Raw genomic sequence first — 15,578 nt, 5'->3', positions numbered from 1 at the left:
TGGGCCCTTTAATACTAGAATTTCCAAGGGGGTGAAAATGTAACGTCTATGACTTCTTAGAATCGTTTCTCGTTTGTGATTTACTTTTGATAATTTCGTACGAACTTTTCTACAATACGTAGATAATTAATTATGTAAAAGTATGCCCTTTTTTGTTGTCTTCTTGTTGTAAAATTGTGCGTGGTATGTGTATACCGAGATTAATCACTTCGAAACCCTATCCCCCATGGGAACATTGATAAATATGTCATTTCGGAAGTTTCTTGTATTATTTTCGTATAATTGAAAGACATTTTTAGAAAATTAAGTATGTTTTCGTGCGTTGTAAAAAGATTGTTATGCAGTGTCTTCTTCCAAACGACTTGTTAATTGAAAAAAGAGCATATCATTTTTACCCTTCTGCTCGAAGCAAGTCGTTCTAGCATTAATCTACTAAAACTATTAAAAATTATACATTGTAAAACGATTACACAGAACCGTCACAAGACCTTAACGTATTAATTGCGAAGAGTTACATTTAAATTTACATTAGAAGTTCAATGACCCATACAGTTTATTTACTTTAATTAAAAAATTCTATTCTAATAATTAAATTGGCCATATTTAGTTCTATCAAACTCTTGTCTTTACAAATAATAATGTTTTAGGTTGACTTAGGAAGTATTCAAGCTGAAATGGGATGATATATCTAACTATAAAATCAGCCGTTCAACGCCCTAAACGCGGATAATAATTCATACGTAAGTCTACGACGCCCAAGAGATGACAAGCCGTGGCGAGACTGTATAATTATATAATTGTGATCGATCGGCGTCACGGGATAGTTAAGATTATGTGAGGCTAATCTCAGAAATTAGCGTTGCACGCATTCTCGTTCGTAGCGTGAGGTCATGCACTGCGGAGATCATATTACACAATAATACACGAGGCGTGGCCTGGCTAAGGGAACAGTGTAAAATATTTACAGTAGGGTAGTGGAGCCGGTTACTGTGAACCAATCAATTGACGTCATCGAATAAACCCTTTTATTCAAAAATAAACGAAATGAAAGAATACAAGAATTGAATGTATCTTACTTGACAAATATAAAATCAACCCTTTACAGTATAATAACGAATTAGACTCGCGACGAAGGTTTCACATATAATCTATTAAATATAAATGATATTTATTTATGCTAAATGGATACAAAATTTTATTTTTTTATTATCAAAGTCTAGGAATTAAATAGAGACATAAAAGAAGTAAACGATTGTGTCTTATTATAGAAATATTCATCTATATGACTGTGAAAGTAATTTTATTGCAAAGGGTTGATTATTAACAATTGGTCGTGCCACAGTAACTGGCTCCGCTACCCTTATCGCGAAAATATTTTGACGCTCTCTCAGCAAAACCTAATGCTTAATACAATAATATCCCTTAACGAAATAATTGGGTTTCGAGTAACGAAAAAGGATAAAGGGGTGCCAACAAGGGCGGCGACGAAGACGAAATATGATCGTCGCAGTAGCGGCGAGAGCAACGAGCCACCGGGAACGACGAAAACGAGACGCGCTCTCGCTTCGACGGAATTCGAAATCGCACGGTCTTTTCCACCTCGCGTCTCTCTTCCACGCCTTCTTCCACCATTTCGCTAATTACGGACCGCGCGGAAATCCGTAGGCACACGGGGGCGAGAGCACGCGTTGCGTTTGCCATTATTTTTCGTTCTCGATCTCTCTTTGATCAGATTTTCCGATCCGTTTGTATAGCGTCGAGCCGTAGGAGAGGAAATTTCGTTGAATGCCATCGAATAAGTTAATTGGTTTGCCCGAGCCGGAAACTGGATCGATCCTGCATTAAATTCAAAGAGTCCTCTCTTTCTCTCTCTCTCGGCGAGGGCTTTGATCGTCTGAAATATCGGAGTCGTCGAATTGTCCGATACCGGAGTGATACGAACGGTATCGACCACACGCTACGACGACCGCGCGCGAGCACGGTTCCGTGGGAGAATCGGGTGGCTGGATCGGGGTGAGACGGAACGGACGCTGAACCGAGGGTGAATCTACGAGAGATGAGTCACCGGGGAAACCCTGAGAAAACCTCGAAACCATCTTCGATCCGTCTTTGCCTCCTCTCCGGAGTGTCCTGGTGACTCATCGATGCCGATCGGAAGTGTATCCGGCGGTCGTCGTCATGGCGAACCCCGCCTTCCTAGAATCATTTAGAAAGGAACAAATTAGTGGATCGTCGAGTTAACAAGTTGTTTCGGTTCTTCCGATTCCTGAGAGAAAAGGAATCGTGGTCCTCCGGGCATCGGCTGGCCTGGTTCTATCGATTTACCGGGGGAAAGCTGTGTGCAGAAGCGACCCGACGCAACCCGCGCCAACGAGAAACATTCTGGCAGCTGCGTTGGCAAGGCTTATCGTGTTACCGTGTTACCATGTTACCGTGCTAGTACGGAGAGTCGTCGATCGACTGCGATTCGCACGGCGATCGCCTTGTTTTCCGGCCCGATGCTATTTTATCCGCGGAGGGAAATGCGCGACGACGACGACGGCGGCAGCGAGGAAAACGAACTACTCTGTGCCCGCGACGAATCGATAGCAGATGCGCCGACGTTCCGCGAGGCGGCGTCGGCCGATTCCTTGTTTCGAAACGATCGAGCATCCGGTCCGTGTGTCGCGGAGCTCACACCGAACTGTGTACGCCGTGTGGAAATTCGTTTCAGCGGCGCGAAAAAGCTTCGCGAGGCCCGCGACGCGTCCGCTTTCGAGAGGGACAGGCAGGAAATCAGAATTCCTGAAACCGCGGGACGTGGTATCCCGCGGTGCAGACGTTTCGATGGAAAATCGATTTCCGGCTACAAGCTCCGCTCTCGGGCGCACGTGTATCGCGAGTCACGATACTCACGATCCACGGAGTCACGAGTCAAAAGTCACGAGCACAACACCGTTACCGCCATTTTCATTGTTCCTTTGTCCGTTCTCGAAGCTATCGACGAATCGAGAACGCGTTCGCGTCTGCTACGAAATATCGATACGTTGTTATGCAGAAAGTGAAAAATATTTTTATAGAAAAAAAATAGTATAGAATTATATAAAAATATCTACTAATTAAGTCCACTATTATGGGATTTTATATTATTGCTACAGTTATATAAAGTTAGCACTAGTATGTGCTATACAAAATACTATATACTATCAACAAATTTACCTATTATTATATATAAATTATTAATTACTTATATTTTTATATAATTATTATTGTTCACTTACATTCTTCTGCACAAAGCAGTACGTTAAATAAATGTCCCTAAAACATTCTCGACACCGACGTCGATCGAACGGCAACCACTCGAATCGGTGCGCCACGAACAAGATAGCATCCTACCCCTGGCACGTGCGAGTTGCTCGTCGATGCCGAGGATTTACACCATAACGCGATTTCGCCGTATCGCGACGAGTGGCGAGAGTTCGCTCGCGCACGCTCGCCTATCGAGTTATTTTCGCCGTGGTACGTTAGCCGTAACGCGAAGCGAAAATTGAGCGGACAGCGTGCGGGAATTAGGCGGGCACGCGATGCGTGCTGGGGTGGTGGGGGGGATGTGTCTAACGCCCTTGCCCGATCGTAACTGCCGAGCAATTCGTGTCGAAAATTTCAAACGCCGGGCTGGTTAATCCCCTGTTCTCGACGTCGGGGGCCCTCCTTAGCCACGCGAACTCGTCGAAGCCGATTAGACCGACATCGGATACGAAGACACGGATTCCAATCGGTCGGTCCGACTCGATTCGATTCGAGAGTCTAATTGCGGGGGGATATATTATAATCGGTTCCGAGATAATACGATACAGCCGCATATGCGATACGTGCGGACCGCGTGGCGGTAATGAAACGCGTTTGATTCGAAAGCGGTAACAAGGTGGTGGCCGCTGGCAGCCCGCCAGCTACTCGTCGACGCTATCGATGCCTTCGGTGTTGACCGACAAACAGAAGGGGTCTCTGTATTGTCCTCGACGAGCGAATGCAGGTCGAGGGTCCATCTATGGGCCAGCCTCTCGTTCGAACGACGTCGAATCCGATAAAGCTGGATCGGGCTCCGATGCGCGCCCTCCCCCGACATCGGTTGCTGCCAGCGTTTCGCAGCGCCCGACCTCGCGACCCGATATCCGATGCTGTTCCAGCCGATATTCGCTCGAGCGTGCCAACTGCCGGCAAACTCGCCCTATCGATGCGAAATATCGATCGTACGATCGTGGACCGTCCACTCCCATCGCCGAAATATCGACCTTGCTCCTAACTCGACGCGAACACGGAACAGTTACGGTCTAATCGGGCGACGACGTCGGGACGCTCGAGAAACGGGAGTTCAAAATATCTGATTACCGGGGCTCGTCGATCGTTCGGGATCGTTTTTCTGAGATTGCCGAGTGCCTGGCATTTTCTGTTCCCACGGGGGTAGAAGGCTCGCGTGAACCACATGTTCCCAAAGTTCCCTTTACACCGTCTTCGGCGTCTTTGGTGGCTTTCGGTCCTTACACTGCTCGACGGCGCGAAAGTTTATTGGTCCTAAATCATCGCTGAACGACGCTTCAGCGCTCTCGGCTATCGTGCAAACGCTGACCAGATATACAGGCCACGAGATTTGTATAAGAACGTTACATTTTTTGTATAAATTATATATATTATATACAATTATGTATAATATATTGTATATTATAAATGCATAAATTTTATAGCAAGATTCTAGAATAAAGCACTAGTGTATTATGTACAATTATATTATATACAAAATATTGTTTCTATTATAAATGCGTAGATTTAATAGCAAAATTGTAGAATGAACCACTAGTCTGCTATCTCATGGTACGTGAATAGTAGCCACAGTATAGTTTTTTGTTCATCTTAATCATCTGTCTTACAATATTTGTTGAGCACGTTGTATGGTCACCGTATAGTAATTTTGTTTTACCACTTGTTTAGCGATTTTCAGCAGCCTTAGCTAACAAATACAGCTAACAGATAGCAGATAACAATAGAGCTTAGAGCTAACAGATAGCAGATAACAGTGGAGCTTAGAGCTGGCAATAAATAAACGTGACTATTCCTATAGAAATTGGCAGTAATGCAACAATTGATAAACAAAGGACTCTCGATGTTATAAAACGTTTCATACTAAAAGCCATCTAGAGTACTTAAAACTCCACATTTATAAATGAAATTTCACTAAAATCATTGATATTCCTTCGAACATCGTAGCGTTCTTATACGTTCAAATTCCGTGATCCGCATCGGCGAACTAGAGTTCGAAAAGTCGTATGTCTCGCAGCGAGGGATGTTCCGTAGCCATGGCGACAAGCTGACTCACGTGGTCGCGAGGCAGGCGGTCCGGCACGAAAAGAAATCCGCTCGTAGACGGACACGGCTGTCCCGCGATCCCGCGAATCCCGATCGCAGTGCCCGGCAACGATCGGTTTCCTTATCCCACTATCGATCTTTCACGCGTGCTCGCATCCGTTAACCGTTTCCTCGGCCGATACAGCTGTGTAGGGACCGCTAGAAATAGAAACGCGAGCGACTCGTCAGCGTTTCTCGGTCCGGTCGAAACCGCTTCCTCCGAGGCTCGGATGCACCGGTCTAATGGAACGGATCGATGCGATGGTCGGACGATTAGTAGTCGCCGGGTGCGACCTCAACTTTGTACACCGTTGCGCCATGGGAGCGCAAGCGCCGAACCTTATTCGCTTGTTCTTCCAATTATTCTCGCAGCTTTCGGGTTTTCGATCGCGGAGCAATCTCCGATCGCCGAGCTCGAGTCTCGAGCTTCGAATTCCGAATTTACCGATGTCCGGGGGACGAAGACGATATAACACGGTCGCTCCGCGTTGTCCACTGAAGCAACTCGTCGCTGTACGGTGGTCTGGGAAGCGTCTTGTCGCGGCCAAAATAGAAAAGACCAATGTACGGGATGGTCCAGGCAATTTGTGCATCCGCTGCAACTTCCAAGATATGCGTTAGACTTTAAATTTTTCAATACAAAATTTGCAAAGTTTAAAGGGGCATAGTGCACAGTGCATTTTTTTTATAGATAGAGCCGTACTGAAGATTTGAAAGTGAATTTTCTTCTCGCAGTTTCACACAAATTGTGTGGACCACTCTGTATAAATTGTATATTTCAGTGCAGTATAACTAATTAATATGTTGTATAATACATGTATGTACATGTGTATATGTATTTATGGCTCAGAAGGTAATCGGTGTAAGTCGACTTATTTCTGAAAATGAAATTGTAGAGTCTTACGATCACAAAATTAATATACTCGATTTTTTCACGAAAAAACAATAGATAGCAGCATTTATATTAACCACTAAATGACTAAAAAAAATTGTTCAAAAGGAATTGTTTTTTACTTAAAACGTATTAACATTTTCCTTTTAGTTAAGCCAATTTGTATGCTATTTTATAATAAAATTACGCTTTGCGTTATTAGCAGTATCATTATTCTTATACAGCTAATTTACAAGATTCTCCAATATTAGGGCTAATGAACTTACACTGATTGGCTTTTGAAACGCCCACACGTATAACAGTTTGAAACGGTTATTTTGGGAACCTTTTATGTCCGTGGTTTTCAGTCCGCTGTGCACTGTGTCAAACGATTCGTTACCGGTTCCAGCGGATATCAGAGACGTATATTTCCCGGGGTCCGGTAACTTCCGCAGGCCAACCCACTCTGCTCGAATTACAGGGTCTAGCCTCGGCTCCGACCCTCCTGCTCCTCGAAATAACATTTTTCAACGTCATTGTCGCTTAGAGTAGGAACGCGTCGTTGGAAAATCTTGCGGCGTGCAGCGTGGGGCGTAGAGCGGTGGATGCTTGAAGCGTGGAGCGTGTAGGCGGACGAGGGTAAGTCGACGAGGGAAGTCCGCGTATCTTTCCTGAAATGTTCGTTGAAGGGGAAACGGTTTAGGTTAGTCCGTAGGTGGTACATGGTACGAAGAGAGCCACTCGTGGGCGCAATCGAGACAGCAAAGGGTAACAACTGCGAAAACAGTCGGCCCACGAGTGCCGCTTCCTTCACGGTGAACAGCTAACGACCGACTCTCTGGAGCGGCGACGGCTCGAAACTCGGAACGGCAAAGCGATTTTTTGCCTCGTTCGTTTTCTCGAGAACTTTTGGCGCTTGGCGATCGATCGGTCAAAAAAATGAGCTGTCGACGTTATCTTATCGGGCGGAGGAACTTAAACGAGATAGAGCCCGCAAACGCGGCGATAATGCGCGTCTTCGTACGAAAGTGGCACCGGATAATCCGTGACCGGAGGGTTTTCGAGGGGTTCCGGAGAAGAACCTAGGGGCCGAGAATCGCGCTCGTAAGGGCACTAGAATTATCACGGTACGCTAGCAACCCCACCTGTTCCCGGCAGAGGCTTTTGTGCGAAGCGTTCACGCCTCCGATTGTCTGTCGCGCACGGCCGTTTCTCGATCGCCTCTCGCTGGTTGCCGTACCCGCTCGTTGTTCCACGGCTTGTTTTTCCTCGTTTTCCTTTGGTTCTCCAGCTCGTTTCCATCGCCGGAACAAAAAGAGACGCGTTGGAAACAGCAACATCCTTTCACCGCTTGTCCTCTCCCTCTGAAATGAAAAGCGCATCTTAAGCGTTGCGGCTCGTTTTCATTCGATGGCTTCATCGTGTGTTCTAGGACCCCGCGTCGTCCTCGAACGTGACGTATACGACTTCTTCAGACTGGTGCCGAAAGTGTCCCGTGATCCCGTGCACCGAGAAGTAGCCAAATGGATACTGAAGGAAAAGGAACGATTAGACCGCGCACAAAAACAGGCTTGTTTAGCGGCGGCGTAGACGACTTCTAAGGTTGATCCGATCTAACGGTGGCTGTCCCGACCTATGCTTTTCCAGAACAAGATGTCGATGACAGGAAGCTTGATGGGCTACGAAAACAACAATGAGGTGAACCAAGCGAAATGCAAGAAGCCACTGAAGCCGCTTCCGATAGTGTCCAGCCTGAATTCGAGTGGCGTGGCCGCGACGGGCAAAGCGAGAAAATCGCGGGGCAGCAACGGAAACGGAAACTGCAGTGCCAGTGGCAACGGCTCCTGCAACGGCAGGCCTGCCAAACGGAACTCATGCATACAAGGCCACGTGAATAGCTTGTGGTCCGTTTGGTACGGCATTTTGGCGGTCGGTTTGCAAGCTTACATCGGACTGAGATACGCGAAACGATTCGCCGGTGAGTCAAAATTACAAATCTTCTATTATTTATTTATTAATACTCTAGAGTGTGCTCGCTTTCATCGCCGCCTTTGTTACCTCTCTGTATCCCCCTAGTACTCTTCTCTCCTTTACGCACAACGTTTGATTCCTTCAAAAAATGGGAGAAAAATTATTGACTTGAAAAGTCGCTTTATCGCCAGGTAACAATATAAAACATACCTCATTTGTTTTTGTAAATGTCCATCAAGTAATGTAAGCCATTATTGATTTTTACCTTCTTTTTTATTGGTAACCCCATAAGGCTTGTTTGTTATTAGAGGGTATCACATTGTTTATGGCTCTCAGACAATAGAACTGAGAGACTCGCACGAGCTCGCAGCTATGACCTCATTATGTACCACAAGAAAGAATCGTCGTAATAGGTTCCAAAGAAGTGACGTACTAATACTGAAACTGCTTATTTTGATAGAATAGAAATGTGATCGTAAAAATTTAAATAATTTCCTATTATTTCAATTTGTTTAGTTATTAGTAGAAATGTACGTAAAAAACCTACCAATTATTCATATTAGACATTGATAAATCATACAAGTCGCATTCGGACATGTTGGGGTTAGGTGGAGCGAGGGAGAGGAACCTATACGAAGGCTCCGTCAACTTTAACATTAAATATCTCAAAAACCATAACTCGTCTACATCCAAAATGAAGTATCATTAGATCCAGTTTTACAAGCTCTGCCATTGTGCTAAATTTGATCAAAAAGTCAGCGTCAGGCCTGGAGACATCTCTTTGTTAGTTTGATTATACGTCCGACAGACACATGTCGCTATGCGAGACATTTGAAAGGTGCATCGGAAAGTTGGTTATGATTTCAAAATTAAAATATTATTTTCGGGAAATTAGTAGCTCCCCAGATATTCACAGAAAACTTTTAATGCTATCACTTTGAAAGCAGCGTGTACAAACGCCACTGACAGATTGAATGACATTATCTTCGTTGCGGTAGTTCCGCTTACCGCGACGCGTCGCCTGTCATTTCAACCTCTCAAGTTTAACAGTCGATAAAGTAGGACCGGCACCGAATTTAATATCTATTGAGCGTCGTCTTTAAATCTGCCAGTACGTGCAATTGCTCTGGGTCAGGTATGGGATAGGTCTGGTTCAATCGACTCCGTTAGAATTCTTCGTTTATAATTCGTAAACAAAACAGTGGATTGCACTTTCGCTAAGATAAAAATTGCTTCAAATGACCTCAGATTACCCCCATTTCCGGTTTATAAGATGTTTTTAGGACTCAAATATATACTGAAATTTATAACATTAGGTTTTCTACATTTAAGTAGTTCATTCGAGTAATGTCCCAAGAGGTGATTATATTTTACAAAAACTCCGTTCGCTTGCAGCGTACTTGTCATTACCCTGGCCGGCAGATGCACCGCCGCCGAAGCTCGAATTGTATGCTTGTCTTGTGCTGGCGGGCACCGGAGTGGTTCTACTTCCGGTTCTTCTGGGAGCGGCGTTCCTGAAGCTCGGCAACTTGGCCAACGACGGAATCAAGCTCGGTCGTCATCTGAGCGCGTGTTCACGCGATCCACCCTCTTCGCTGCTGGCAAACAACCACGACAACAGTCAGTGAAACAGTCTCTCTCTCGCCCTCCTCTATTACCCTAATCGTTTCGCAATGCTGATTCGACGAACTTTGAACTTTGCAGGTCTGGCGAATAACTTGTGGCGACACGGAGGTCCCACAGCAGCGTTTGTACACCTATGCACGGCCATGTGCTTCCTTCTACCTTCGCTGCTCATGGAAGCCAGGCTGATACACGCCGGATTTCTGCCGAAAGGTAAATCGAAATCGTTGTGTATGGATCACCGACACGTCCGCGTGTATTCCGCAGTCGAGATGCAATGTGATCAAATGTTCGCGTTCGCGTGCGCGTTCGTGTATCGATCGACAAGGTGTGTGTATGTATACATGTGTACGTGCCTCCGCGTTGCACGTGGATATGCATACAGTTCCCAGCGAGGACTTATCTTTCGTAGAATCGTTTTCGTTTCGCCTTGGTTACACGGTATCTGGACAAGAAACAAGAAACCGACGAAACAGTATGTATGTTTCTCTTGCAGATGCGATATGGCGCACGGACCTGGATTGGGTTGTCATACATCGCGATCGATTGGTCGTGTCCAGTTTCCTGAACCCGAACGTGAATCTCAGCATTTTAACCGGATTCATCACTCCGCAACCGTTCGTCACGCTGACGCCTAACGAGGAGTTTGACGAGGCGACGAATGATATCGCTGCATCGACGGCTGGCACGACAGGCGCAACCGGTATCGTCGACGACGTTGCCTCGTCTCGCCTCGGGAAAGCCGTGGAAACGTTTCCCGACTCGTTTCGAACTACCGGTAACGGACGGCTGCCTCCGAATGCTCGACTTTCGATCACCAGTCCGGCATCGATCGGGAATCGCGGCCACGCGAGAATCTCTTCGAGAGAAGACGATTCCGCGACGTCGGGAAAGACGGTGCCTACGACGACCACCGAGACTCCGACGGTAACCACGATGGATTCGACGACGAGAATCATGGAGACGACGACAACTACCACCACCGTGATAACGACGACTGTCACCGCAGCGGGGAGCACGTCGGTCGCGAGCTCGTCGCCTACGACCGCGACGTCGAAATCGGTGAACGCAACGCCGAGAACGTTCAAGAGCACCACGGATAAGTATGACGCCGCCATCAGGCGATCAACCGCGAAAACGTTCATCAGGAATAATCATGCGAAGAACAGATTGAAGGCTAAGAGTATCGGGAGAGCGTCGACTACCGTCAGACCCATTCGAGGCGGCGGGAACATGACCGCCCACAGTCTGTCTCTGACGATGAACAGTCTGTCCGATTTGGATCATCCGGAAAAATTGAATCTCGAGTTAACCGCCGGTAAGGATCTTCGTCGCAACACGAGGGTTCCCTAGAAATTCGAATCCTCTAATTCAGAATCGGAATTCAAGTGTTAATATTAATAACTAGTTAACAAAATTACGGAGGACATTTTCGTCAATGGTAAAATGTCTACAAATGATTTTTAGAATTACGCGTTTCATTTGATTCAAATTTTATGGGACACCCTGTGTGATTTACGCCTGAGGTGCCTCAAGCGTTAGGGCTGCCGCGAAAAGCGAGACGGAGAGCTAACGATTGGAGGCTCTGCTTCCGAAAGTTTATCGACAAGATCGCTTAATTTTGGATTCTGCTCTAATTTCTTGTTTCTTCCGGAATGTTGATAGCCGAATCTTACGGACCCATTACTTTGGAGTATTTGAACTACGCCGTGGCTCTTGGAGTGTACTCGGTGAGGTATCCCGCAGTGTTCTGGTCGTGTAACAAGGCGCTCGGCACCATTTTCAGTGTCCAGTTGGTTATCAACTCTGCACAGAGCTTGTTAGCCTACGTTGGAATGTCGGTTCTTTACAAGGTAAGCTCGACGAGAATTGAATTGATAATTCAGTTCAGAACTGAAATTATATCAACTCTTATTTTTCTGTTCTTATTATCTTATAACAGTTCGATTATTTTTGGAAACATTTCAATTCCTGCTTTGAGCTCTGTTCGCAATACTCTGCGAAAACAGTTTCATAACTCGAGTTTGTTTCTTCAGATTCAAGTGGTCGGACCTTTGAAAGTGCTACCGGTTCTTCGACAACAATATCGAACGCTGTCGAACTCTGGCAGCGGCGGTGGCAGTAACGGCGGTCTTGGCAGCAGCCCCGGCGTCGTCACTACCACTACTATATCAACCATTTTCGGAGATTCTTATTTTCTCCTGAATCCACATGTGACTCTGGTTTTGTTCGGTCTCTCGTCCCTCTTGGTACTATGTTCCAGCATGGTGATGTACTTCTACGCTTACGGCAGGTGAGTGGTTCGATGATCAAACTAAAGCTAGTACCTTTACTCGGGTTTAACGCTTTAACTACTACACTAGTATCCTCAATAATTTCATAAAATTAAAGAATTTTATTTAATTAATTTAAGATTCTTTCAGTCTTTCTTCTTTCTGAAATGACAACTGCCCATTTTTGGCATAAATGCATAAAATTCGTAGAACGCGAATTGAAATACGCATTTTTTCTACAGGTTCACCGCGTTTCTGAATCAGGAACGAGAGCGACGAGTGATCTTGTCGAAGGAGAATCGCGAGGGAAACGGCTGGATATACTTTATCCATTGCACTGCTCTTTGCGTGTTCTTGGCGATCGCAATCTGCAGCGCGCCGTTGCTCTACGATTACAGCGTGGTGTACAGAGCTAGCTTGGACGGGGCCATCTTGGCCTGCATCGTTGCCACCGTTCTTCATTTACTGCTCTGGCTGCTGGTCTGGATTTGTCTTACAATTAAGCATCGTTGGACGTTCAAGTTGCGAGTGACGATAGGTCGCGCTACCGTGAGATCCGCGAGATCGGTCAAACTCGTGACCGACGTCGATCTGCTCTCGGCAAGAGACGAAGAGGATGGCACCAGCGCCCCTCTGTTGGTCGTTGGCAATGGCCGAACTTACACTATCGCCGATGCATCGCCGAAGAAAGCCATCATGAGTGTTATACAGAAGGCGGCCATTGAAAGAAAAGCCCGCACTCAAGGTATAACTCGATCCTCGAATATTTCATTAACTGTGCTATTGGTGCCTTAAGAAATATATACGTGCATACCTTTTGAAACTGCATTATAATGGTTGCATGCTTGTTAAAGAAAGAGTATAACACTTACTACAATATCAGTATATGTGCTTTTTACAAATGTGTCATGTAGATCTGGAAGACTATGGAAGGTTGAAATGAATGATAGATTTAATCGCTGATCGTTTATTGCAGGAAACGTGGATTCGGTCGACGGTGATTCGACGGCCGACGACGAGCAAATATACTGGCTGAGGCCGAAGTTACGGCCGTCGCCTACGCAATCGCCGAATGACGCGAACCACGGGCCACCGGCCAACGAGAAGGGTTGGCTGAACAAGAAATTGAAACCCAAGGTCACCTTTAACGACCTGCCTAGTACGTCAGGCTCGCGGTAACTACCCTCCTCCCTCCTCTTGGTGTCTTTCAGTACATCTCGCTGTAACCCGTGTCCTTGGCTTCTTCTTCGTCTTTGTATTCGTCTTCTTCTACTTCCTATTCCTCCCGCATACAGCGTGGTCCCTCAAACGAGGACCAAACGTTATATATGCTTTCGTGATCGGCGAGTTCAGATTAACGTACTGCAAAGATGTGCGATTGCTTCTCTCTCTCTCTTTATCTGTCTATCTATTTCTCTTGCTATTTCTCTCTCTCTCTCTCTCTCTCTCTATTTGTCTCTGTTTCTGTTTGGCGCGCGCGCGCTCACTCTCACGCTGCCTCTGCTTGTTCCTGTAACTTTCCGACCCGCTAACCGACCACCGGATAAGACGGATCGTCCTCCGTTTGGTCGCTTGGTCGCGAACAACGACGGCCTTCGTCTCCGGTCCGTCTTGTCCCCGTTTGTAAACTAATCGGCGAACGCATCTCGGTCGATAGACCGCATCGAACGTACCGTATTTCGACGCGACGCGTCGTTGTTGCAGTAATAAGGGAAAAGCCAGACGAGGCGGTGGTGCAGGCGATGGAGCAGGGGGGCCCGAGGATGACGGAGATTATGCTACGTTACGGGAATTACCGTTGATGACGTCTCTGGACCCGGCCGACGATTCAACGTCCGAGGAGAACAAGGTACGCCGGACACGTGCGTCGTTTAATCGCTCCGTCGCTCTTTCGTTCCGTCGTTCCGTCGTTTTTCTCACATCTACCTGTAATTGCTATAGCGACAATGTCGACAAGTTCTCCGTCTGTCTATCTATCTTTCTATCTATTTGTCCGTCTTCTTTCTCTATCTTTTTCTCACACTCTGTTTCTGTCTCCTTTTGATCTGTACAGGCTTTTAATTTCGTTATCTTTTGCTTCGACAGTGGGGAAGATGGCTGATAGCCCATACAGACGATATACGAAAATTCGCAGACGTAAGATGCAAGAGAATGTGTTGTTCTGTGTCCCTATGCTTGAAAAGTACCAGCATCGTTTATCGGTAGCCAATTTGTGTGCGCGAATTTAAGGTTTCTGTGTTGGTCTTTGCGAGTGAAACGTAGACGCGCCGAACGATCCTAACAGAAGCTAACGAAAAGCTATTTTGCAGAGGCTTCGTTTTCTTGCCGTTGTTCTAACATTGTTTCGAGTTTGCGATCGACGGCGCAATACATTTCGCGTTTAAACATATACGTACACGATACCTGTAACGACTCAATATTTACTCCTGCTTTCACTTCCTTCTTCGTACACCCGATTTTCTCGTGCTCGCTTTCGTGTTCACCGGATACGATGGAAAAAAGTCTTGCATTGTTCGAATGGCACGTGCATCCTCCAAGTAATCGTTAACAGTTTTCAATAATTTTAACAGCTGCTCGAGTGCGTAAACGACGACCAAGTGACATACTACGCGAGTGCGAATCGCGATCTACAACCTTCGGAAGGTGATCCCTCGCCTCTCTTGACTCCAGACCCTTTGCCCGATCCCAACTCGGAGCCACTCACATTGCCACCTCCGACTCCGACACGCGCACCGAGCACCGAAGTTATCACGGCTTCGCTAACCACTAACATCCAGGTACTAACACGCTTCTCGTATTACAGACCAGTCTTCGTGAATGCTCTGTCGCGGACAAATTCATTCTGAGCCCTGTCGTAGACCGTGTTCTGTCCAAGGGTGGGCCAACTATTTCTGATCGCGACCATGATTATACTTGGAAGAGAAGTAACGGAGACAGAGAGAAAGAAGTGTGCACTGCGAGATTTATGTAAAATCCGTACGGTTAAATTTAGACTCAAAGGAATAGCAAATTTTATTTTCAATAATTTTTATGTCAATTCATAGTCAAGATTTTTTTTATTAAAATGGATGTAAAATAGATGGAAAACAGATTACGTTTATAAAAAAATGTATTATTTATTATTAATCTCAACCTCAAGGGCAAAGACATGGTTTAGAATTTGCAAATGCTTAATACTACTTATTCTAGCCCCTCTTCTGTTATTCCATTTTCTCTAAACAGTCCATTCTTTCTTGTCTTTCCTTTAGCACATTTCAAAATTTCACTTTATCACAATTATTTCTTATAAACTCCATGCAATACATTGACATTTTTACAAAAATTGTAGTGTTGTTATAAAAATGTCGTTCACTACACATCTATTGCAGTCAGTTCATGAAAGGAAAAAATGTTCCGATTAACGCTTAAATTACCATACCGTCTTCCAACAGAATGTAAATTTAACCATACAACGCATATTC

At 45.7% G+C, this 15,578-nt stretch overlaps 1 protein-coding gene across 2 annotated transcripts in view; it reads left to right on the top strand.

Annotated features, from left to right (window-relative positions):
* The window catches only part of Tinc (transmembrane protein tincar), a 34,691-nt gene that overhangs the window by 11,900 nt on the left and 7,213 nt on the right, over positions 1 to 15,578 (top strand). The window contains exons 2-11 of one of the 2 annotated variants that reach the window (XM_078180689.1): positions 7,683 to 8,228; positions 9,617 to 9,841; positions 9,926 to 10,057; positions 10,341 to 11,162; positions 11,510 to 11,697; positions 11,881 to 12,137; positions 12,360 to 12,862; positions 13,094 to 13,292; positions 13,822 to 13,966; positions 14,688 to 14,894. In XM_078180689.1, coding sequence (XP_078036815.1) covers positions 7,886 to 8,228; positions 9,617 to 9,841; positions 9,926 to 10,057; positions 10,341 to 11,162; positions 11,510 to 11,697; positions 11,881 to 12,137; positions 12,360 to 12,862; positions 13,094 to 13,292; positions 13,822 to 13,966; positions 14,688 to 14,894 — 3,021 coding nt within the window. In that variant the 5' untranslated portion in view covers positions 7,683 to 7,885. The remainder of the gene's footprint in view (positions 1 to 7,682; positions 8,229 to 9,616; positions 9,842 to 9,925; positions 10,058 to 10,340; positions 11,163 to 11,509; positions 11,698 to 11,880; positions 12,138 to 12,359; positions 12,863 to 13,093; positions 13,293 to 13,821; positions 13,967 to 14,687; positions 14,895 to 15,578) is intronic. The other variant, XM_078180690.1, reaches the window with a different exon arrangement.

The sequence above is a fragment of the Augochlora pura genome, chromosome 5 (genome assembly GCF_028453695.1).
Source record: "Augochlora pura isolate Apur16 chromosome 5, APUR_v2.2.1, whole genome shotgun sequence".
Lineage (NCBI taxonomy): Eukaryota > Metazoa > Arthropoda > Insecta > Hymenoptera > Halictidae > Augochlora > Augochlora pura.
This window is presented reverse-complemented; position numbering and strand designations above follow the sequence as displayed.